The 25,874-nt window shown below is 42.5% G+C and overlaps 1 protein-coding gene and 1 non-coding gene across 4 annotated transcripts in view; one reads left to right on the top strand and one right to left on the bottom strand.

The window, feature by feature from the left end:
* The window catches only part of EXOC4 (exocyst complex component 4), an 871,518-nt gene that overhangs the window by 454,639 nt on the left and 391,005 nt on the right, over window positions 1–25,874 (bottom strand). For all 3 annotated transcript variants that reach the window (XR_011387458.1, XM_002711996.5, XM_070071324.1), the window contains one exon: window positions 7,518–7,614. Coding sequence is in view for 2 of the 3 variants with exons in the window: in XM_002711996.5 (XP_002712042.3) it covers window positions 7,518–7,614 (97 nt within the window). In the remaining variant the exon portion in view is untranslated. The remainder of the gene's footprint in view (window positions 1–7,517; window positions 7,615–25,874) is intronic.
* Window positions 15,136–15,264, top strand: LOC127491915 (small nucleolar RNA SNORA22). The gene has a single exon (XR_007920842.2). It is a non-coding gene; the product is annotated as a small nucleolar RNA SNORA22 (small nucleolar RNA).

Genomic DNA, 25,874 nt, shown 5'->3' with positions numbered 1-25,874 from the left:
ATGTTTTATTCTAAAACAAGCACCTATATTGGTAACACGACAAAAGAAAAAGATATTTTGAAAAAAACTAGCATATATCCTTTTAGGTATAAAAATAAATCTGTTTTTATGCCTAAATGTTGATCTATTTCAGTACCTAATAAAAAAGTGTTCATGGGGAGAGTGTGGCACAGCCAGACACTGCTTAGGAAGCTCATCTCCCAGAACCGAGAGCCTGGGCTCAAGTCCCCATCTGCTTCCAATTCCAGCTGCCTGAAAGTGTGCACTCTGGAATGCAGAAGGTGATGGCTTAAGTATGTGGGTCCCTGTCACTCACCTGGGAGACTCATGCCAAATCCTGGGCTCCTGCCTTCAACCTGGGCTAGCCCTGGCTGTTACAGGCATCTGGAGAGTGAACCTGTAAATGGAAGATCTCTCTGTGCGCGTACATCGGTGTCTGTCATTCAAAGAAAAAAGTCCACTTCCACTCAACAAATATTTCCTAAGCACTCCTATAACTTAGTTATTCTTTAAGGCAATAAGTACTGTCTACCCCACTCATATATCTCAGACCTTTGGAGCCACTATTCTACTTTTTCACTGTGGAAACAGTAGTAGCAAAGGATCTGAGAAAAGAACATCACCAAGGGCAGAAGTCCAGGCTACTACAGGAATAAAGATTTGCATTCCAAAAACCTAAAATGCCTTACAAAATTCATTCATTCACGAGCAAGTGTCAGCACCGGGAAGAGCTGAAAAGACCTCTTGTGCGGATCAGGGTTAGACTCCTGTGTGTAATTCCTAAGTAGGGACCTGCTTATCCCCAAATTATTCTCTATAAGAAACTTTGATTGATTTGTTGGCAAAGCTTAATACAAAAAAACAAAGAAACAAAAAACAGGTCTTCCGTAAAGTATTCTCCCAGACCACACTATTTCTTTAGGAGAAAACAGTAATCTATAGTTCAGCTACAATTGTTCTTTAAAAATCCTCATATATTTGAAATGTCACACGGGATAACTCTCTAATAACATCTTGATAGACTAATCTCATAATAAATAATACTTGCCCTGTATCATTGGATAATACTGTCAGAGAGGGCTACGTCAAAGATTTATTTTCCATTTCTGGATTTATAATCGTCAGACAGGATGGAGAATTTTCATTAAACTAAACAGAGTAGGAATAACGGCTTCAGCACTAAAACACGAGTACCTCCAGTAAGATCAAGCTTCAGAAACATTTTCTCCTGACAGCCAGAGTCTGCTCTCTTTAAGCCTTGAGAAGGAAGCTCACATCTAGCGCCAAAAGTTACTTGTAATTCTAAGTACAACGCCCCCTTTTCGCGTATACATTTTCCTTTCGACTACCAATTGTGAGTATGTGTTCCCTACTCATACCTTCCAGCGTGCACCCCTGCATGCACACACCACCCCCCCACAACGAGAGTCCTTTTACTGGTCTCTGGTCATATTCTTCTTCCTCCTCATTCCCGCTTTCTCTACAATGTCACGTCCCCTAGATATTCCACGGCTTCTGTTTGCCTCACTTCATTTTCAAGGCTATTCCCAGGCCACGTTCTCAGAAAGGCCATCTGAGTTCACGCCACCTGAAACAGTGCCCCAGTTCTCACTGTCACTTAATCCCTCCTAAATCAATCGCTACCTGCTACTGTTTCGCATGATGCATTACTGTCCATGTTTATTGTGTGACTTTTCCGCCCGTCTAAATTCTATAAGGGCACAGATTTGTTTATCGCTGAAAGACGCAAGCTAGGCACACAGTGCTCCAGCAATTCTGTTACATGGATGAGTGAATGAATTTCCTGTCGCTGCATCACAGCACTGACTTTTACATGCCCATGGCCTGGCACTTCTGGCAGCACGTGATGTTATTAGCACTATAATTAATGAAACACAAAGTCTAAAATAAAAACAGCAGTCTCGGTCGTTTACTTTGGAGTATCACTTTTGGAAGCATAAATTGCTATGTGAATGGCATAGCCGCTTTTGGAAACATTTCATTGCTCCCGGAGTGGTTTCAGCCACTTCCTCTCCTCCTAATCCAGGCATCTCTTAATCCCACCCATTTCAAAGCCACTTTCCAGAAGACAACAGGTATCTTCGAAAGGGTCCCCTGTACGGCTGCTGACTGGCTACTTCTACATCTGACGAGAAGACTTTTTCGAAAGTCTTCTTTTTTCTGTATTATACGAAACGATCACTACGACCCGTCCTCAGGAAAGATATCTGGCCAACCACGGACACAGTGTCAGTTTCTAGAAGCTTGGGTTGCCAAGAAGGTTTCAACGTCACCAACGTGGATGCCAGCACACTCCTAACTGACCGATAAATATTTCATTTTGCTCTACCCGGGAAGACTTCAAGTGCTATCTGATCATAATGAAATAATGAAATATGGCTGACAATAGTGAAACATGTTCACCGCCCAGACAGTCCATGCTTGAGTTCTGTTCTGAAGTGTGAATATCAGTCATGTCTCGGCAGTGCAAATGCCCTCATCATCACCACGGCCCCACTTCGCTTCCAGGGGCTGCCGGTCACCCTGGGGTAACAAACAGCTGTTCCTCAATGGTCTCCTGAGAAACATGCTTTACATATGCAAAGTGCTCATTGCAATAAAGAACCAACTGCCTTTTAACAGACAGCTGAAGAAAACACACAAAAGATGTAAGCCACTGTAAAACATGCTTGCATTTTTAAATTTTCGAACGTCAGGCCTTTGGACTCCCTAACTATTATAAAAGTCTGCGGCTCACTAGGCTAATCCTCCGCCTTGCGGCGCTGGCACACCGGGTTCTAGTCCCGGTCGGGGTGCCGGATTCTGTCCCGGTTGCCCCTCTTCCAGGCCAGCTCTCTGCTGTGGCCAGGGAGTGCAGTGGAGGATGGCCCAAGTGCTTGGGCCCTGCACCCCATGGGAGACCAGGAGAAGCACCTGGCTCCTGCCTTCCGAACAGCGCAGTGCGCCGGCCGCAGCACGCTGGCCGCGGCAGCCATTGGAGGGTGAACCAACGGCAAAGGAAGACCTTTCTCTCTCTCTCTCTCACTGTCCACTCTGCCTGTAAAAAAAAAAAAAAAAAAAAAAAAAAAAGTCTTTCCCAGTCACAGAGTCACAAAAGCTGAAAGGGAGACATCAGCATTAGACCAATCAACGCCCTGACTTTACCCAGAAGACAAACTTGAGGCTCACGGGGTTTGGATGCCATCAAAGACCCGCTGCAGTGCTGACAGAATGATCCAATGTGTGCGCTTAGGACATTGACTGACCAAGTGTTCCAACTGGGAAGTGGAAGGCCTATTTTCAGGGAGGGGCCCTGAGCCAAGAGATGAGACCCTGAGAGAATACAGCAAGAAGGCGTCCTCAGCCCCTTGACTCGCCCCCTAGTGCATCGGGACTGGGCTTTCCTTTCTAAGGCTGTGGAGGGCTGCGTTAAGTCCCTCTTGGTTCTCTGATGATTTATGCGACCACGCGTCGGCAGTTGTGAGGTGTGGCTACAGCAAGGGCATCCCACCAGGGTGCCTTACTGGCCCACTGAGAGCAGGAAAAAGCATCCAAGCATTTTCTGAAGATTTTAGTTAGATGCTATAAGCATTCGGATTTTTAAAGAAATAACTGTTGTTCTCACTCATGCTTTACTATGCAAACGAAGAGTATTATCAAATCTAAAGACAATGTATTCTTTCTCTTTAGGTTTTCAGAAAATAAAGAATCACGAGAAACAAATGGAAAAATAAATTCTCACTTCCTCCCCCACAAACTCCACAAACTGAAACCATAGAGGAATTTCAGATTTCTTGAAATGGCTACATTATTTACTAATTGTAATAAAAAGTGCCACTCTGTGTTAAACTATAGTTGACACCTCAGTAAAATATACTCCGTTGCCAAAGGTTTGTTTATGTTTGATTGTGCTTAATTAACACCCTAAGTATTCAAAAAATATTAACTTTTTGGGAGGAAACCTAATTGTATGTCAGACCTGCAGGAAAGAAGAGAAATATGCCACTCTAATTTCAACATTAACGTATCTTCCTCGTGTCCCCCAGACTGAAGGCCCAGAAAATAAATTCCGTTTATCAAAGCGAATTCATTCATTTTTCTGGAAGGGTTCCGGAGAAGACTGAAAAATAGCAGGCACATTCGTTGGGGGGAAAAAGACATTAGTTATACCTTTTTAGGGTCCATTACACTCTACGCAGGCCTGGCTAGAAACCTATTTGTTTCAATAAACCTTTTCGTTCACGTAGACCTACCGGCAGAAAGATTGATTAAATGACCTTGTATCATCCAGAGAGTTAGTAGGGGTTGAACCGCACACAATGGCTAAGAGGAAAGCATGTGAGATAATTCTACATGGCGTCCTGCTGGAAATTGCTAAAAGACAAGTTGGACCAGAAGGAAAACACTGAGAAAAAGCAGGAAACAGACAAGTAAAGGGGCCAACAGGAGTGAGGCGTGAGCAGCCTGTAGACTCCTAGCGAGGAGCTACAGGAGCTGGGAGGGCAACACCCAATACAGGGGCACGATGACCAGCGTCGAGGACCTCGTAGGAAACTGCTGAGTGCAGCCAGCAGAGACAGTGCAGGGACACACACAGGCAGTGGAACAGCGATCTGCACCGCCCGATGTCTCAGGACTCTGGGTACAGAGAAACCCTGTAGGCTGCGAAGAATTTACTGCCGGCCGATGGCAATCACAGACAGAGCTCGGAAGACCAGGATGGGATGTTTGTTCAGCCTTGTGTTTTGCCCCCATGCCCCAGCTGGAAGAGCAGCTTGTAGCCGTTGAGACAGGGTATGGACTTGTTTCTTTTCCCCCCATAGGAAATGACATAGAATCAAAGTTTGATATGCAATCTGTGAAAAAAATTAGGATACGGAGCCTGGAGTTGAACCAGGCTATCTTGCTGTGGTTTTCATTTCAAATTTCAAATCCTGTACTTTCTCCTGTGCTTGCATTCTTCCACACTGCTTCTCCCGGTATGCTGTGTTTTCTTTCTTTTGTTCACGTACAATAATGCTATACTGTCTTCACCATAATGGAATGCTAAATTGCATTCACTTTGAGCTAGCAAGGAATAAAAGCAATGGGTATTCCAAAGGATGGAAAGGCTATCTACATAATTTTATTTCAATAATCCCACACAACATATCAGAAATGTTTCTAAATAGGAGTCCATATCTAAGCTGGAAAAAACGCATCACAAGTATTTGATCAATTGTTGAGTATACATAAATGAATGACCGAAGGAAAAAGGAGAAACTTTTTAAATGCTAATAGTAATCGTGGAATATACCAGGATAATGCACAATGATTCTTCTAATTATGCAAATAAAACTTTTAAATTTCTGAAAAATGAAAAATCACTCACCAAGTGCTGAAGGGTAAAAACTAAGGGAAGAGTGAAAAATACTAAGAGACCTCAGCCATTTGAGGCTCTTCAATCCCATTATGATGTTTCAAAAACAACTCGAAAATGAATAAAGAAGTAAGGCTGCAGACTGAGGCTGATATAAAGGCTTTAATAATCACTTGCTTTTCGAAGAAGTCTTACCCAGCAGCCCACACAATATTCTGGGACTTCCATTAAGAGATACACATTGTCTTCCATTAAGACAAAGAATGAATGATAAACTATTGATATCATATAACGAGTTTTTCCAGTTCTAGTCAATAATAAATTGAAATTATAAATGAAAGTAGAGACTAAACAAAGGAGTAGAACCAGTGGGAGTGCTAACATGTCTTAAAACAATTCTTTAGCAAAGTAGCATAACTACAACACTAAAAACTGTCAAGAACCGCAACACACGCAACTCTTTTTAAGTGTGAAGTAAGTACTAAGTTACAATATATACATGACTTCACTAAGAAGTCTATTGACCCAGCTAGAGCATAACTTAGCAGTAAGATTATGGCATTAAATTTAGGTTATAAGATGCCTCTGATGATTAAGGCATTTCCCCATTCTCCTAACAATTACTAACAGTTACAGAGAAATCCATTCAAATTGGAGAAGAGTGAATACTAATTACCAAAGTCAGTTGATATATGTGAGCAATATTATTTAATCTAGAAATCCCATTTTACAGTTTACCTCTTAAGTGTGTGACATACACAGTACATTTCAATTAAACCTGTAGAGAAAGTCCCAATTCTCTTATCTCCTAACCGTCTCAATTCTCTTAAGCACATGATTTTTAAATGAATTTAATTGCTGCAAATATTTGCTCAGAGATTTCATAAAGGTTAATAATATTTCTTTAAAATTTTTTAGTGTATGAACATTCTATTTTTTAAAATTTAACTGAGGAAAAGTAAACTGGGAAAATTCAAAACAGCAGTTACTTAAATAAGAAATTTTAATGTAACTGCTTCTTATGGTACTGGTTTAGTAAGTCTTGGTCAATGAGAGGGCAGGAAAATTCCAGTAATAAAGCAGCTTATGTTTTGGAAAAGTATACACAGTATTAATTCTGGCCAAATCAGTAGCATTTGCTTATCTGTCAACCTGTTTACCAGTTAACTGTTTACCTGTTAACGCCTTACATAGCCTAGGAGTTAATCTTAGAACTTTCATGTGATATTCTGAGGTACCTGCCTTTTAGCTTCTGGTCCATTTTATGAAAATACAGAAAAATACATAATCCTTCAAAAACATGTGTGATTAAACTTGCCATCTTAATTTCTGTTAAGTGTACAGTATTATTACCAAATTGAGCATTGGCATCCGCTGAACACTAAATGCTCCTTTTTCTCTCTCAAAAACTACCTTGTGAGAGCCACTTAAGGCTGAGAATGTTTAAACTTAGAGCGTTGCAACGAACTGACCATTTTAATAGATTTCACTCTCATCACCACCAAGTTTTCCTTCAAGACATAAAACCATATATTGGTTCGTAAAATATCTTTTGGTGTTTTGAACTTCACATGGATGCCAAGGCCCAACAATTCTCAAATGATATCTGAATAACGGGTGGGTGAGACGTATCATGAGTCGGGAACTTTCCCCTGTAAAGGGACAGAGAATGAAATCAGTGGGCTTCTGGGCCCTGGGGGTCCTGCTGTTGACTCTAAGGCTGTGCAGCTCTATCCCCCAAGCAGCTCCACACAGCACGTGGACAGATGAGCAGCACCGTGCCCTAAGACTGTTTTTTGAAAACAAGTAGCAAGGTAGATTTCTCCAAACGACCATGGTTGGCCGACTATGGAACTGGGGGAAGATTAAGAGAGAGAAGAAGGGGAGAGAGGGACAGGGATCAGAGTGGGAAAGGAAAAAAAAAAGTATTTAGGAACTGTTACTTTTGAGGACAGGCAGTTACTTAGAAAGGATGACACCGTCTGTTCCATTGACCGCCTTTGGTAGCGAGGCCCCAGAAAATGGAATGAGGGTTTTGTTTTGTTTTGTTTTGTTTTAAATGACTTGTTTCAAAGCTGACTGAACTATTGCATTCAGTACATCAGCATAAATAATGTAAATATTGACCTTCCGTAAGTGCATCACGGACTTGACTTACCTCAGTAATGGATGGAATATGACGGTAATGTTTCTGGCTCCAGGTTTGCAGACAAATTTTGTTCCTCCACCTTCAATTAGGTTGTCATCAGGACCCCCTTTCAGAAGAACAAAAAAAGAGAGAGCTTTGGAGCTTTTATAAATAAATAGACCCCGCCTATCTGGAGGAGAGCTATATTGTCACCAGTGGGGCCATCTTTGCAAAGCTGGGCATTTACAGAGTTATTTTTGAATGATTTGATCCAGTCTTCTTCACTTGAACAAACCATGAATTGGAATTTAGAATTTTCACTTGGGAAAACGTGGAAGGATAGTAAGAATAGATGGCGTGGTTAAAGAAACAGCACAAGGTTATAACCCAGTTCAGACTGTCACTTCCAGTCACCAGTGTCCATCTTGCAGTTAGGCACATGGAACCTGCAGTGGAAGAAAGGGCGCCTTGGGTCTGCAAGGCTGGCGCAGACACTCACACAAATCTAACAAACCATATTTCATCTGATCTAAGACTCCACTGCTTGATAGACATCCTATTATTTTATACATGAGTAAGAAAAAAAATCCTGCTAATTTTTTATTTATTTATTTATTTTTGACAGGCAGAGTGGACAGTGAGAGAGAGAGAGACAGAGACAAAGGTCTTCCTTTGCCGTTGGTTCACCCTCCAATGGCCGCCGCGGCCGGCGCGCTGCGGCTGGTGCACCGCGCTGATCCGAAGCCAGGAGCCAGGTGATTCCTCCTGGTCTTCCATGCGGGTGCAGGGCCCAAGGACTTGGGCCATCCTCCACTGCACTCCCTGGCCACAGCAGAGAGCTGGCCTGGAAGAGGGGTAACCGGGACAGAATCCGGCGCCCCGACCGGGACTAGAACCCGGTGTGCCCGCACCGCAGGTAGAGGATTAGCCTAGTGAGCCGTGGCACTGACCAGAAAATACTGCTAATAAAACTACACAATCCTTTCTCTGTTTTCTCTTCTTTGAAAAGTTCTTTTGACTTTTTAAATACTTACCATAAATCTCACATGCAAATTCAATGAGGAAATATAAGAAAAATAAATTCATTATGGTATTCCTAAAACTATATAAAATTTGAAGTCTAACTCTTCTGAATGAGTTGGAGTTGTCAGTATTCTTTTTTTTTTTTTTTTTTTTTTTAAGTTTTATTTATTTGAAAGGCAGAATTAGAGACAGACAGAGATGGAGAGACAGAGAAAAGTCTTCTATCTACTGGTTCATTCTCCAAATGGAAGCAAAGGCCCAGGTTGGGCCAAGCCAGGCCAGGATGAAGCCAGAAGCCAGCAACTTCATCCAGGTCTCTCACAAGGTTGCAAGGGCCCAAGCACTTTGTCAGGTACATTAGCAGGGAGCTGGACCAGAAATAGAGCAGTCAGGACTCAACTGGCACTCTCATGAAATGCCAGCGCTGCAGGCAATAGCTTAGTCCTCTACACCATGGCGCCGGATCCAGTAGCCTTGCTTTTTGAACATTGTCATGGGGCCAGCGCTGTGGTGTAGTGGGTAAAGCTGCCGCCTGCAGTGCTGACATCCATTATGGGCGCTGGTTTGAGTCTCAGCTCCTACGCTTCCAATCCAGCTCTCTGCTAAAGCCTGGGAAAGCAGTGAAAGATGGCCCAAGTCCTTGGGCCCCTGCACCCACGTGGGAGACCTGAAAGAAGCTCCGGGCTCTTGGCTTCGGATCAACACAGCTCTGGCCATTCCAGCCATTTGGGGTGTGAACCAGCGGATGGAATTCCTCTCTCTGCCTCTCTGTAACTCTGCCTTCCAAATAAATAAATAAATCTTTTAAAAAAATCTTAAAAAGGAATGTCCAATGTTCTGTGCAGTGTTTCATTCTGAGCTGCTGATACCAATCCTGCAAAATTTAAAGCTAATGCTTTGTTGGTTCTACTAGAAACTTTTCTTACACCAACCAGAACTCACTCCTTCCTCACACAGTCCATCATTAGCTCGTTAACTGCAACACTGAAGGGTCCAGGTGCGAGAGTAGGCACCGAGGTCTCAGAGGCTGAAGCAGTAACAAGTTGTCCTGTCTGTTTTCTAGCGGACAGGCACTGTGACGCCATGGTTTAGAATACTTGCTCATTTCAGAGCCTTGGGTCAGAGAGCATGCGTACCTACGGATGTGGCGCCTTTCCTCCTTCCCTAAGAACCAACTTCCGTAGATGTAATCCCTGCCCTCCCCACTGCTGGGAAAGTGAGGTAACTCTGGTTGGTAGGAACCAAAAAGAAAAAGGTGGGCACGCCTGGATTAGCAGCCCCTTATTCTACGTTAGAAGCCGGCAGCTGGCACTGTCTTCTCTAAGTCTAATTTCGAAGGTCATGCCTCATGAGAAAAGAACCAAATTATTTTATCATCTTCTATATGTGCCTGAAGAAATTTAACCCTGAAGTTCAACTAGCAAGCCCACTTGACTCTTAATCTGGGTTAGATCCTTCAGTCTAGCTTCCATCGGTAGGCAAGTGGTATTTCACTGTCCATCTCCTCGCTGAGGTTCTTCTCAAAAGCTCCAGAACTCCAACAGGAAAGACAGCTGTCATTTTAGCAGGCTTCTAAAACCCTAGCAATCCACACTTGATAATATTTCATTGTTCCTCCGACTCAAACAATTTTTTCTGATCATAGATCGTTGTGTGATACCAAACACAACTAAATCCCAGTTGATTTATTTTCCATCCTAATGGTCTCTGAGGCATCTTGGAAATCAACTGATAAAACCACATGGAGCTTCAGAGATCCACACCCTGGACGACCCTGACCCCTGAAACATCAGGGTCTAGGCAAGTGTCATCTGGATAGCTGTTGCCACCAGCTTGTCAGAGCACAGTCTTTCTTCAGCAGGACAGAAAGTAAAATGGTGTTTGCAACACTTAATTCAAAACATGAGCTGTTTTTTCCTTACATCAAAAAAATCCATCTTGGAATAGCATATTTACATCAGCTATACAAATGTCCTGTTATGCTTTGCAGAGTTAAAAGTGTCAAGACTACCACGAGAGATATTCATTTAATAAAAATCCTCCTCAAAAGGGCACACGATCTGGTTATAAACACAAACAAAACAAAAAGCCAGAATAAATCTATCTTTACCAACACTTCTTCTAAGATAAAGTATAATCAGAATTGAATCACCAAGGGGGCACGTGTGGAATCAACCCGGTTATAATCTGTGTTCAATTAACAACATCAATTACTTCCTATGAGATGCATCTACATACAAAAATAATACATTGATGTATTCCATAAGATTATTTTAATAACAAATATGAGTTCAATTAGATGATTTACAAGAGTTTCTAAATATTCTAGCGCATCATGATTTTAGGTCCTTAACAATTCAATTCAGAGCTGATTAACCCAGCTCCATTGAGGCAATGCTTGCACACTCACTCCTTGGCCACAGTGGGCTCCCATCTGGAGGGCTCGCTTTGTCCCTACCATTTCTTTAGGCGCCATGTGTAGCCTCAAAATGTCAAATGCTGTTCTTGCAAAGTTCTCAGTTCCATTAACAGATTTTATATAAAATAACCCATGTGAACTGTAACACAGGCCACTTCTATTTTTAAAATTTTTTTAGATTTATTTATTTGAGAGGTAGAGTTACAGAGATGAAAGAGAGAGAGGGAGGGAGGTAGGGAGGGAGAGAGTAAGGGAAGGAGGGGGAGGGAGGGAGGGAAGGAGGGGAGAGGGGGAGGGAGGGAGGGAGGGAGGGAGGGAGGGAGGGAGGGAGGGAGAGATCTATTTGCTGGTTTACTCCCCAAATGGTCACAACGGCTGGAGCTGGGCTGATCCAAAGCCTGGAGCTTCTTCCGGGTCTCCCACACAGGTACAGGGTCCCAAACTACTACTGCTTTCCCAAGCCATAGCAGAAATCAGAAGTAGATCAGCCAGGACATGAACCAGCGCCCACATGGGATGCCAACACCACAGGTAGAAGCTTAGCCTACTACACCACAACACTGGCCCCAGCCACTTCTATTTTATTATTATGTGCTTTCTTTAAAAAAAAAAAAAATGCTTGCTTATTTGTTGATTGATTTTCATCTACTTGAAAAGTAAAGCAACAGAGAGGCAGAGAGAAAGCAAGAGAGAGAGAGAGAGACAGACAGACAGACAGACAGAGAGATACCTTCCATCCTCTGGTTCAACCCCAAAATGCCCACAATAGCCAGGGCTGGGCCAGACCAAATGTAGGAGTTGGTACTCCATTCTGGTTTCCCACATGGGTGGTAAACAGGTGTGCTTATCAAACACTGGTTGTGAAAAGTAATAAAAGGATCAAAGATAATGAAATAAAAGATACCCTATCAAAAATAAAGCACAGGGGTCAGTAGAAATACCCAGTGAGAAATAGCATTTGGCAGTGAAAATAAAGGCACGGTGACAATGCATGAGACTAGAACCTAAATAACAGTTTCCTTTGTCCTAAACCCATGCCAACTATAGAAAGAAAATTACTGATTCACATATGAGGGGTTTCTAAGAGGTCATGGAGAAGTAATTAAAAGCTAAGTATATTTTGGCAGAAAACATTTTGAAATCCATACACCCAGGTGGTTGTCAAAAAGGTGGTGGGAAATGTGCCCAGTAGCCTCAGAGTGGGATTAAGCTAACTAAAAATTAAAGACAGAAATATGCAAATAGAGAGTCATTTCCCTATCTCAACTCCCATCCAAGGTTGCACCTGCAGGAACCTCACATTACTGTCCTAGTTACATGACCAAGTGCCTTCCACAGGGCACTTGATAGTCAAGAAGCTCAAGTGTAGCTTACTAAACCTTACAGTTCGAATGTATCTCCTCAAATGCAGGTACCAGAAACTTAATCTCTAAAGCAACAAGTGTTGGGAGATGGGGCCTCAGAGAGGTGATAGGCCACATGCCCTCAGGGATGGAGGAGTTTGGCCTTGTGGAACCCAAGTGGGTTTGTTAGGAGAGGCCCAGTCGGTCCTCCTCTCCCTCCACCTCTCCCCCACTGTCCTCCCACCCACCCTCACCTCTCTCTCCCTGTGCCTTTCTGCCATAGGGTGAGGCAGCAAGAAGTACCCAGCCAGATGGCAGTCCATCAGTGTTTGGTTTTCCAGCCTCCAGAAAAGGGACCCAGGTCTCTTCTCAATGATCAGCCAGTCTTTGGAGTTTACGTGACAGCAGCACAAAACACACTGACACTAAATTAGCAATAAACAGCACCAACCCAGGGAAAACTATTCTCAGAAATAAGGCTGTCAGAATCAAAGCAGACGCCATAGGCAAAGGAACGTAGCGTTTGAGGCCTACTCTAGCAGGTCAGGATTCTGGGCGAGAGACAAACTTCACCTCACTTCACACGCCTTCCCACAATCAGGAAACCTGGGCGCTGCTATCACAATCATTCATAAGGAGCGCGTTGTCCAGTCCTGGGAAGAGCACTGCACGGGCTGGAGTGTCCCTCTCCTTCATTCGCTACGTGCACAGTCTCTGCTGTCAGGGGCCAGATGCTGGACGATGCCTGATACTTGAAACGAAAGGGAAGCCGACCCCAGCACTGCAAGTCGACTACACAGCACCACAGCAGGGAAGGAAGGCCCCACTGCATTGCCTGGTCTAACACGGAGGACAAAGGTGCGACACGCAGCAAGGCCACCTGATGGCGGTGAGTTGACAGCATCATTAAAATGCCCGTGGTTCCCGGGGATGAATCCAAGACCTTGCACGAGACCCCTCGTCTGAATTGCATTACTAGCGTAAGTGTGAAGAAAACTATTCAGATTCCATTCGGCTGAGCTTTCCCATTTATAAAGTAAGGATTGCAGTAAACTATAAACTGTACGCAGCTGTTTAAAGTGAGATAATGTGCAAGCTCATGGTCCACCTCAAGCATGCAGTGGTAGTCTACATTTTCCTTCTGAATTAGCCAAGAGTTAGGAATCTCGCTTCACTTACATGCGTACGCTGGCTTGTCCACACACACCTAATCACAGGGACAGAAACCAAGAAAATAAAGAAAAGGTCCAGATTTCAAAAAAATGATTTTGCTCTTTCCGTTACACTGGGCAACACAGGACCAGTCAATATCACTACAGAGACCAACTTCGCAACAAAGGAATAAAAGACGTCTGCTGTATTTGGGGGAGTTAATGCAACCGCAGCAGAAGACAGACAAAATGGCTGGGAACACTTACACTGGGCCAGAATGAAATACACCATTCTTAATTTTTTCAATTAAAAAGAATCAATATTAAATATATAGATGCTAAAATTATTCATACCTTTTTCTGAGTACTTTAATGAAAATAACAGGGAATTCAATGCTGGCTTGGCTGAGCCAAAGCAGCAGGCACTAACATTCTTAGTGTGCCCTGGATTTAAAATTAGGCTTTCCACACAGAAAAGAACCGCAGTGAAGGTGAATTCTTTTAAAGCAAATAGCATGCTTCATAAATACCTGACAACAAATACAGCTTAATAAATATGGAATTTCTGATTGCATCAATAAATAAGAACTTTAATTGGCTTTAAGAGCCAGCTGAATGGTCTTAAAGTTCCCTGAGTTCACAGCTGTCACCTTGCCAGAGGGTTTTCTTAGATTAAGTTCTTTAGTGAGCGTCTATTCTTAAAGCATAAATTATCACCGTGGCCTGCTGCAGCCGCCATCACCACTAGCTCTACCCCTACACTTACAATAGGCGTCTTCAGATAACCTTGGCATCTGGGCTAGGTCAAGAAGAAAGCAAATATAAAAATTTACCCTTACCTATAGTTTAGCATTAAAGTCAGTCAAATCAGGGCTGCTTGTACTACAAGTTGGAAGGACTGCTGCTGGACCTGGGAGAAAATCCAGGGTACAAGCCCCTTCCAGGAAAGGATCAACTTTCTGGACTCATCTGTGACCTAGGATATAATTATTCTGTGCCCTTTACATAAAATATCTCAACCTCAGTAATACCCCTGTTACGTTATCTAACAAAGTTGAAGAAATGGAGCTCATGGCATGGTGAACAGGGGCAAAGGTGCCTTGTTCAAGGTCACACACATGGTGGGTTCAGTATTTAAACTTCAGTCTGTCTCCTCCAAGAAAAAAAATCCTTTTTAATTACATATCCTCCAATGTAAATTAATACCTTTTTATGTTCTTAAGGAACTCACAAGTTGAATAAATTACATAAATGAAGATGATAGAGGAAAATTCTAAAATAGGGAGTTAAGCACTAAACCCTGACTTCACCACCATTTGGCACTTGACATGCATGTTCCGTCGGCCCCACACCGATACAGCAGTTGGCTAATCTAACCAATGGACAAAAGATCACTTGATTTAAAACATTTGTAAAGGGGCCGGCGACCTAGACAGCAGCCCCGGTTTGAGTCTTGGCTGCCCTACTTCTGACCCAGCTCACTGCTAATGTGCCTGGGAAAGCAGCTGAAGATGGCTCAAGTACTTGGGCCCCTGTCACCCATGTGGAAGACATGGATGGACTTCCTGGTTCCTGGGTTCAGCCTGACCCAGCCTTGATGCAGCCATTTAGGGAGTGAACTAGTGAATGGAAGATCTCTTTGCTCCTCTTTCTCTCCATCTCTGTCATGTTGCCTTTCAAATAAATCAATCTTTAAACACTAAACAAAATATTTCAGTAACCACACAAGTGTGCCTGCCAGTTCCCTTGGTTTTAACTCTGCTCCAGCAGGGTCTGTTCTTTTCCTTTGCATTGAAAGGAGTTTTTATCCTTCTAAATATATTCAGAAAATCTGCACATGATACTTTAAAAATTTTTTTAAATAAATAAAAGTGTAAGTAAACTTTAGGACAAACAATATTCTCTATATGTAGGAACTTTGCAGAAAATGAAATTAAATGAAAAGTCTATTTTGATGGAAAAAAATTGAAAACCATGAACTTGTCATGAACTTTTTGAAGATCCCACATACATATATATTTCAAAAAATTTCGCACCAAAAATCAGTTTATCTTGAATTCCATTTCCCCTAAGCTTCTTGGAGTGCCCTGTATAACCAACATGTAGGCGATGTTTCTGAGGGAACTGTAGTTAGTGGGCCAAATCAGGTCAGAAGCAACATTTGCCCTGAACAATCTCAGTAGCAAGCACTAGAGTTCGACTGTCCCCAAAGCACTAGAACTCGACTGTCCCCAACCCTGCTGACCAGCTAGAAGTGAGCAGGATGACGGCCCCCACCTGAGCCCAGTAACTGCTGGGAAGGTTCCATGGAAGCCCAGCAACAGGAAGGCAGGCAGGCAAGAAGGGGTTGAGACATTCAAGGAGAACTTGGGAGGGTGCTCCTGTCTTAATCCCAGGAACACTCTTAGAAACCCATGTTCTTTGGTTTTCCTTCTTAGAAAAAAAATAAAATAAAAAAAAAATAAAAACAACAACAAAACAGAACATTCACTAGCTCCCCCTTGCCTCTTTCACTGCTACCGCAGGTCACTTGCACATTCCCAATCACCCGAGGCCCACACAACTCATACAAGGTCTTAGGGCTTCCTGCCAACCCTGGGAAAGCATGGAGTCCCACAGAGATCATCTCACGGTTTTCATTTTAACAGCAATGGAAAATGGCACAGTAGGGAAAAATAGGAAGTTTGAGCAGTCTCAAATGTCTCATAATAAAATGAGCAGCCCTAGCATGTAAATAAAATAGAAGGTGGATTTTTCCCCCCCTACTTAAAACTTGATTTCTGCTCAGGACGAATCTTGGGCCATCACTCCTGAAAGACAGCCTCTCCCTTCCCCACCAGCATGCCCTCCAACCACAGCTTCAGACAGATGTCCAAGCCCTGTGATGAAAACAAGTGTTACTCGTGGGTGCCTTTGGTGCTCAAAAGTTATAACAAATATCACTTGAAATGCCATTCTCCTTGTCATCACTGCTGGCAGTCACTGCTAACTGAATCAGAGTCCTTTCTGTGCTATATGCAGCCACAACAGTTGTGAGCGGTGGGAACTCATATCCTTGTCATAAACTGTTTCTTGCACAATATTCTTTATCAGAACTCAAAACCAGAACAAAACAACTGGATAAACAACAACGGAAAAGCTTTCATGGGCATTTTGTTAACAGTCGTTTCATCACACAAAATGGGTCTCAAGGGTGCTATGAAGGAGCAAAAAGATGAGGAGTTCATGAAAACTGAGCAAGTTCATGTTGAATTTCCTTAGTGGGATGGAGGCTCCAGGTGATGAGCTCAATTAACCTTTGAAAGGAATGGGAGGAAACAATATTGATTTAACATTCCCTAATAGCCCCCTTTATAGTGCCAAGGGCCCAGTTGACATGAAATATCTGGAATTTCCAGCAGCACCGTACAATTACACACTAGTCTGGAGGTGGACTAGGAGTGGAGAAGAGAGGTCCTGACTGCTCAGTCAGGGATTCACTAGAGGGGCATGGGAGAAGAACAAGGGGGAAAAACAGATGGAGTTTCCAGTAAAACAGAAATTCAAGTGCTTAAACATAAGTGGGGGCAGGGCTTCATCAGAAAGGGTTTGCCCCCTGCCCCCCCCCCCCAAAAAAATGAAGGAAGCTGCTACTTGGAGATCTCTCTCAGGTCAAAGAGTGCTTATGATTGGAGTCAGAATCAGAGACTTGAAAGGACTGGTGTTTACAGGGAGAATACTTAGATTCTACCTGTACTCACAATCCCAGGAACCCCTTCCCGAGACACAAATGGGCAAGGAGGGAAGCAAGTTTCATGCTTGTGTAGCTGCAAAATTTGGGGCTGAGAATAAGGCAGAGAAATGAGGGAAATAAGGGACATTCCGAGGATCTCAGTCCAGAGGAATAAGAGAAGTTCCTTTGGGTCCTCTGCGAAGTCACACACAGGTCAACGACATGATGTAGAGAAAGAGAATCTATTTAGGCACTGCCTAATGGTGGGGTTTTGTGAGCAGGACACACATGTGTTGCATGTGTTGAAGGAAAAAGAACAGCATGGCAGGTGCACGGCTGCCTCCTCCAGTCCGCGGGGAAGCGCCCCGTGAGCAGACTGTTCTGGTGCACGACACTCAACTGAGTTTGCTTCAAGGCCACCTCTGTAGATTTCTGATGGAAGACCATGACGTCATTCTTACAAAAGCATGGAAACTATACATTTTTTCGTAGTTCAAGAACTGGATGCATTATGGCTCCTAAACAACATATTCTAGTTTGATTTTGGGGTGTTGGTTTGGAAAATAAGAGGAAAAGGAAAACAGACCCTTAACTATCTCCTTAACAATAAATTAATAGAGGCACAGAAGAATGGGATGACAAAACAAAACAAAACAAAACAAAACAAAACAACAAAGCAAAATGAAGCCCAAAGTTTCAAGATCAATAACAGCATATCCTGAGCCATCCATACAATGAGCACCAGAAAGACCCATTAGTAGCACTACCAGATTCTCCTGTAATGGAGTCTCAAATGCCACGTTCCACAGAGAGAGAAAATGGAAGATGTAAGCCAATTACCAAAGGATCCACAGTCCCCTTGCATATTTTTAAATGATGGATCAATAAGGCACCAGGGAACGCTCACTGAGCATCTTTGAGGGGCGTTCCTATCCTAGCGACATAATCCCCAACTCACTTTGTTTTAGGGCTTCACGTGGAGAGGGCATTGATTCCACATTCCCCTTCTACTCTTTAACTGACTCTCTAGTTTTCATTATCTCGAATCTATTGAATTTACCTTAGTGGCTACTTGGTATAGAGTTCTCATGTGCGTAAGGAGGGGTACCCTACATTCTTTATCATGCATTTGGTTTCTCTCACTTAGCATAATAATTTTAAGGTTTTCCATGTTGTAGCATTGATCATTAACACACCATGTGTTTTTTTATGGTTGAATAATATTCCAGTGCATGTATATATCACATTTAACTTATCCAAATGTTCAGAAGCTAATAACTGGAGATACCTACTTTTCAGCCATTAAAATAATACTAAGAACAGCCATATTTAAGTTTCCATGTGGAAGCAAGTTTTCAATGATCTTCAGTGTACTGAACACCTTTAACAAACTGACCAGACTATCTTCCAAAGAGGCTGTATCCTACTTCTTTTTCGTTTGCTTGTTTGTTTTTTGTTTTTAAATAAAACATGGTCTAACAGAAAGTTGTGGATAGTGGGAAATGGGGTGGGACACCCGGCAGCTGACAGGGAATGCACACACATTCATTCTGCAAACAGACCCCTTTCCCACCAGCACCAACTCCAAGTCTGTCCCCTGCAGGTGCTCCTTGTTTTAAGGGATCATTAAGCAGTCATCACCAAATAGACAATGGCTGGACCAAAAGCACATAGGATCCGCAGAACCGAGACACGAACTGCTCTACCTGGGATGTCTCACCATCCATGGTTAAAAGAGACAACAAGGTCTCTCTCTTTATTCAAGTTTCAGAGTCCAGAGGGTTTTCCTGTTTTCTCAGGAGTTCCTGTTAACGTGAGAGACAACAGAATGCAGTGAAGTTGCCCAATAAGACGGACCCATCTCAGTGCTGAAGTGACATGGGTGTGTGGCCAGTTGGGGCCTTCACATAGCAGCTTGCCTGTTGAGTGCAGATTCATGATGGGGAGAAGCACCAAACTGAGGCCAGATTGAGGCCATCGATCTTATTCTCCCTGTGAAATGGTCTACAATGGAGCTCGGGCTGCTGGAATGAGTAGGGCACAAATAGAGCTCTTCCTATAGGAGAAATGGGGTTGCTAAATGCCCTCATTGTCCTCACACAGACAGATGTGCTGAAATGAAAGTACTCCCAAAGTTAGAATAGAATTATTTTGCAGGGATCAACATAACAGGCACAGAGTATAATAACCCAAAATGACAGAGAGAAATAGGAGAGGTACAGGTTCCCTAAGTACAAATTTAGAGTCAAAATACTGGTTGCAAAACACAGTGGCATTTAGCTTGCTGACTAAGATTACCAGAGCTGCCACCCAAACAAAACCAGCATTATCTCATGGCTCACTGGAAACATCTGGATTTCTGAGACACAGGTGGCTTTAAATAACTTTACCAGCAAATCTATAGTCACCATTTAGATTTAAAAAGCAGCAACTTTCTAGCAACTCTTGCAATGCTCTCACAGAATTAAAATCAGTCTTCCAGTACAATTAAACATGAACCATGATATTTTATTACCAGCGCTCCAAGTTATGGAGGGTAGAAGACCTTTCCTCTTTCTATAGAAATAGAGGATAACAGGATTGTATATACCCAATGCTCAGCAAATAACTGATCAAAGCAATCTGTATTTTATAATCGCTCCGGAATGCCCGACCTGCAGCTCTCTGGTGTCCAGAACTATTTGTTTTAACTACCAACTGAGTTGTCTATTGATCACAAAAGGTAATGTACCCTCCTCTGCTTACTTATGAGTGAAAAACTGACAACTATAGAAAACAGGTAAGTTTTTATGTTTGGCCTCTGTCTTTCATTGAATGTAATAAGCTGAATGTCAGCCCCAGCAAAGCAAACATTCTTGAGTTTTCCCAATCCTATTTATTCCATATTTGCCTGGTACCCTTATTCTTCTCTTTAAGTTTTTTATTTTCCAATTGATCAGCCATGACTATTTCAAGGCACATCTCCAAAGCACTAACACTTGACCTTCCATTTAACCCCCAAACTCCAGTTTTAGGAATTTACCCTCAACCTAAATTTAAAAAGAAAGAAAAAGACACAAGGGAACCTAAGACTTGACAACAGGGACATCACCAGGGAATGGTACATTAAGGTTAAGAAAAGACTTAAAATGCGTAACAGAACTGATGAGATAAATATAAATATATAGACAAACAAGTGGAACAATTTGTAGCCATTAAAAATACACAGTGCAACAGGGCAAAAAGGCAAGTGAAAATCACAGTGTGAAACACACGTTTACCATTTTAGAATCTTCGATGATCTGGTTCTTCTTTTTTAAAATTATTTATTATTATTTATTTGAAAGAGAGAGTTACAGACACAGAGAGGGAGAGAGAAAGGTCTTCCATCTGCTGGGTCACTCCCCAGATGCAACAATGGTGGGGGCTGGGCCAGGCTGAAGCCAGGAGCCAGGAGCTTCTGCCTGGTCTCCCATATGGGTGAATGGGCCCAAGGACCTGGGCCATCTTCTACTACTTTCCCAGGCCACAGCAGAGCGCTGGACTGGAAGTGGAGCAGCCGGGACTAGAACCAGCACCCATGTGGGATGCTGGCGCTGCAGGCAGAGGCTCAGCCTACTGCGCCACAGCGTTGGCCCCAATCTGACTCGTCGGCCGACTCCTGTCTGCTGGATCCTGGCTCCCTTTCTCCTGTTTGTGTGTCCTCTGTGACTGCATGTGCACACCTTGTCTCCTGTGTGTGTGTGTGCAATATATTATAAACTCATATGCCACAGAAATTCTTTGTTTGAAAAGATATTTATTTGAGGGGAGAGGGGAGGGAGAGAGAGAAAGGAGAGAAAGATAGAGAGATTTTCCATCCGCTGATTCACTCCCCAGAAGGCCACAAAAGCCAGGTCTGGGCCAGGCCAAAGCCAGGAGCCTGGAACTCCATGCAGGTCTTCCACATGAGTGACAGCCCCAGGCACTTCGGCCATCTTCCTCTACTTTTTCCAGGCACATTAGCAGGGAGCTGGATTGAAAGTGGATGAGCCACGGCTTGAACCAGCACTCACGTGGGATGACAGTGTCTCAAGCAGTAGGTCAACCCACTGTACCACTACACCAGCCCCTACAGAAATTCTTGGAGGTAGGTTCCATCAGAAAACATTTGCAACAGCTTCTCCAGGGCACTTTAGACAAACACAAAACCTGGAACTGACTTTGAACTACATTCTTACTTTTAAAATTTCTCTGGGCTTGGTGTTGTGTTGTAGCAGGTAAAGACGCCACCCAAGACTCCGTCATCCCATATGGATACCAGTTTGAGTCCTGACTGCTCCACTTTCGATCCAGCTCCCTGCTAAAGCACCTGGGAAAACAGTGGATGATGGTCCAAGTGCTTGGGCCCCTGCACCCACGTGGGAGACCTGGACGTAGCTCCTGGCGCCTGGCTCCAGCCTGGCTCAGCACTGGTCATTGCAGCCATTTGGGGACTGAACCAGCAGATGACGGATCCATCTCCTTCTTCCTGTCTTTCCCTCTCTCTCTGTAACTCTGCCTCTCAAATAATAAATCAATAAGGCTCTTCCCACAATGATGGTGAATTAGCTTTAAAAAAATTTTCACACACAACCCAGACAATATACACTTTGATCCAAAAAAAAAAAAAAAAAAAATCCAGTTCTGAATCCGTGGGGGATTTTTCCTCCCTTCAGCCCATGCCAGTGTGATCAGTTTTCCTACAGTGTCTTCCAGGAGGTGTGGAGACTGTGGGGGAAGGGGAGATGCTTTTAGATGAACCCTGTATCTGACGTGAGGGTGGGGGCACTTTCTGCTAGACTGCTGGGTTGGATGGCTGGTGGGCTGTGGGCATGTTCTCCTGGGCCTTGCTAGTTCACTTGGGTTTGACCAATACTCTCAGAGGCAGTGCCTCTCTCCATTCTCTCTGTACTTCTTCCTTCGTCCTGTTTTGGTCACCAGTAATCTTCAATATTTTTTTAAGATTTATTTATTTATTTGAGAGGTAGAGTTACAGACACAGAGAGAGGTTCTCCATCTGCTGGTTCACTGCACAAATGACCACAACGGCCAGACCTGGGCCAATCTGAAGCCAGGAGCTTCTTCCGGGTCTCCCACATGGTACAGGGGCCCAAGCACTTGAGCCATCTTCCACTGCTTTCCCAGGCCATAGCAGAGAGCCAAATGGGAAGAGGAACTGCAGAAACAGAAACTAGCACCCATATGGGATGCCAGTGCTGCAGGCGTAGACGTGGCCTACTGTGCCACAGTGCGGCCCTAATCTTCAATTTCTAGATACCAATTTAACATATTTTAAAATGTTTTCTCCATCTTTTTTTTTCATGGAAGGATCAACGAAGGTAGAAGTTATCCAACTGGAAAGAGAGTGTCCACACAATTTCCTCTTTATGAAAGAGTCTATAAATAACTTTACCTCGGAATAATTAATACAGTGCAAGTATTTGGTCTCTATCAGATATTCTTATTACTGCTTGTTGATTTTTCATCAATTCCCACAGTAAACCTAAAATAACCATTATACACAATCTAAGAAAATAATAGATTCATGGAACAGACTCTAGTTCTTGCCTTAAATATTATCAGTTAATGTGGTGGTGACATAATGATTTATGAGCACAATAAAACATAACTTAATATATATTACAAAATCAGGTATTAGGAGGAAAAGTTCTCTTTCTAACTTCGAGATAAAATAATTAAATGGCATTAAGTAAGCTGTTTAATCTCCCTGAGAGTTCTGTTTGTTACCAATAAAATACAGGAGGTGGGGTGGGCATACATTTGGCCTACCACTTAAGATGCCAGTTCAAACACCTATGTCCCACACTGGAGAGCCAGGGTCTCATGTCCGGCTCCAGCTCCTGATTCCAGCTTCCTGCTTCCTGCAGGTGCAGATCTGGGCAGAGGGCAGTGATGGCTCAAGAATCTGGGTCCTTGCACTCAAGTGGGGGACCTGCACGGAGCTCCTGGCTCTGGCCTTCAGCTTGACACAGTTGCTGCTGTTGTGGCATGTGACCAGAGGCTGGAAGACTGATAGTCTCTCCCTGAGCCCTCACTTCTCTGCCTCTTAAATACATTCCTAAAAAGTTTTACCTTAAAAAGATAAACAAATCAAGGGGTGGGGAGTGTGGAGGTGCCAAGAGTGAAGCAAGGAAGATGTTCTTGGGAAGACCTCTCATCGATGAAATTTTATTTCCTGTCTCATAAAATTGCCTTTAAAATAAATTCTACCGACTGGTTTTGTTTAAAATTTTCTAATACTGCACAAAATAGAGTAACACTGTTATCAAGTATCAAATTTATTCCAATTATTAGAATCATTGCGATGTCATGCAATGATTCTTTGGGGATTTTAAGTGAGAATGAACTGTATTCTTTTGCTTTGGGATATTAGTTATGCTTCAGGAAAAAATAATTGGTATCACTTTAGGCTGACATTTTTACATGATCTAATTATGATTATTTTATGCTCTCTCTTTTATGGGAAGCATCTTGGATCCTCCCATCATTATCACAAGAATTCCCAATGCAAAAAATAAAATAAAATGGGCAAAAATTATGGCAGGATTGTGCAATATTAATTTAAAATGTTTCTCAATAATTTATCCCAAAACAGGCATTTGAATATTAAATAAATCATTAAAATCAATGGTTTTCAAAAAAGTAATTCTGCTGGAAATATATTTAATAGAAAACAATTTTTAATTGAATCCAATAATCTCTAATCCGCAGTTCTGTAGCTTTGTGCCTAGGAGTGGACCCAAGGTGAAACAAACATAAGCAGCAGACACAGTTAATGGCCTCAAGAAGTTTATGCTATGATTAGGGTATAAAAACACACAGCAGAAATTACAAAGCTACTTGAAATATACCACTTTTTTTTATAAAAAAGCCTACAATTAGATAAAACTATTGCTCTGGAACTTGGAAACCAGCTTATATGAGCATAATAAAATCCAGGGGAGAAATATGAAGTTACAGACGTTTGGCAGAGAAAATACAACATTGATTCTCTACTATGGAGCTTGGTATTAATAAGACGAGAAACAGACAAAGACAACACATAATACAGAAGTCCTATTATTGGTATTCAATAAACACTCCCTTTTGACTGATCAAAAATAGTGACTCAATCATGGGACAAAAGAGCTACTTGTCAACATTTTTTAAATATAATCTATGAAATCACTGGTATAACCTCTTCCTGGAGGAGTACTTTTCCTTTGTATTTCTTTAAAGATTGGTGATTCTGCTTTCTAAATGTTGTTTTTCAAAAGTCTAAAATACAGATAAGGTTTTTATTAAAATAAAAGGACAAAAGAATTACTTGTCAATTTAGCTCAGGAGGGAGCAGAGACATGTAGACGTTATCAACAAAAAGGCTTGGAGATACCACACAAAGCAATGCAAGCCTACAAACTAACGGCCTGAAGAACACAGCCTCACAGTCTAACCACCTTTTTTTTTTGTTTAATTAACCCAGCAATGGAGAGCTAAGGAAAAACCAGAACAAAACGAGGGAGGCAGACTGCCCCAACCCTGAACAAGTACTGTCCAAGGTGCTGGTGGTAAGAACAATACTGACCTTTAGTGTCAGACCTCACAGTCGTCATGCTTCTCCTTTGCTGAAACCTCTCATTCAGTCCATCAATAAATCCCATCAGTTCGTTCTTTGTGTTCACAGGCTCCTGTCCCACCCATCCTGACCAAGTGTGCAGTCTGGGATACAAGCAAGCAAGGCTAGATCCTATATCAGTTCTGAATTCATCTTGGAGCTCATCAACACCCAGCTCTCGAGGGTGCAATCTATGGCAAACACCATGGTGTTAACAAGGTAACATTTGCATGATGCTTCCAGTCTACAGCCAGGGTGAGAGCAGACACTACTCTGGTGCACTTCTGAGTCCTGAATTCTTACTGGGTCAATGAAGATTCCAAGTTTAACTTCTTGGAGGTTATCTTCATTGAACCTTTGCATAAAACTATCAGAAGAAATCGTGACACCCAGGGGATCACTGACCTAGTCCATGAGCACAGGGAGGAGACCTGTGGGCTGATACCAGCAGGCCACAAGAGCCAAGGCCTTGGAGAAGGCCACAGGTTCCATTACACTGTTGGTCTTTGTTGCCGTGCTGGATGGAGAAGACACAACTCCCACTTATTCCACCATCATCACTAATATAAGTGAAGTCTGTAAAATTCATACTTAGTAAGCAATTCAAGACACTGAAGTCTGCTAGCAATTTAAGACAGTTACGTTCTAATAAGATAAACTCCACCCCTTTTCTACTTTGTTTTATCTAAAACAAAAATTAGCAGAGTTCCAGAATCAGAAACAAATGTAATTTCCAACTACTACCTCACCATGTACCAAGGCATTTAAACTTCTCTATTTACTTAATTATAAACAGCCATAATACTACCTTCCTTGCCCTCAAAGGTGTACTACTGAAAAACAAACATACGCATGTCAAGTTTTTATAAAATTTTGTAATCTATAGTTGTAATTTTGTAATGTATAGCTGTAATCAACTTAAATTATAAATTTCAGTCATTATAACACAGGAACACTATTGTGTGTTTTGCTAATCTCTGCTTTGAACAAGCTATCAGAGTCAAATACACAGAGGAAAGCAAACCTAATTCTTATAGTTCTACTCTAGGGTTAAAAAAAAGGTGGTAGAAGAAATAGGGGATGTTTTGGAGAGAGGAATGAAGGTGTGGGAATGAAGTGGACCA

This window comes from Oryctolagus cuniculus, chromosome 3 (assembly GCF_964237555.1).
Source record: "Oryctolagus cuniculus chromosome 3, mOryCun1.1, whole genome shotgun sequence".
Classification (NCBI taxonomy): domain Eukaryota; kingdom Metazoa; phylum Chordata; class Mammalia; order Lagomorpha; family Leporidae; genus Oryctolagus; species Oryctolagus cuniculus.
This window is presented reverse-complemented; position numbering and strand designations above follow the sequence as displayed.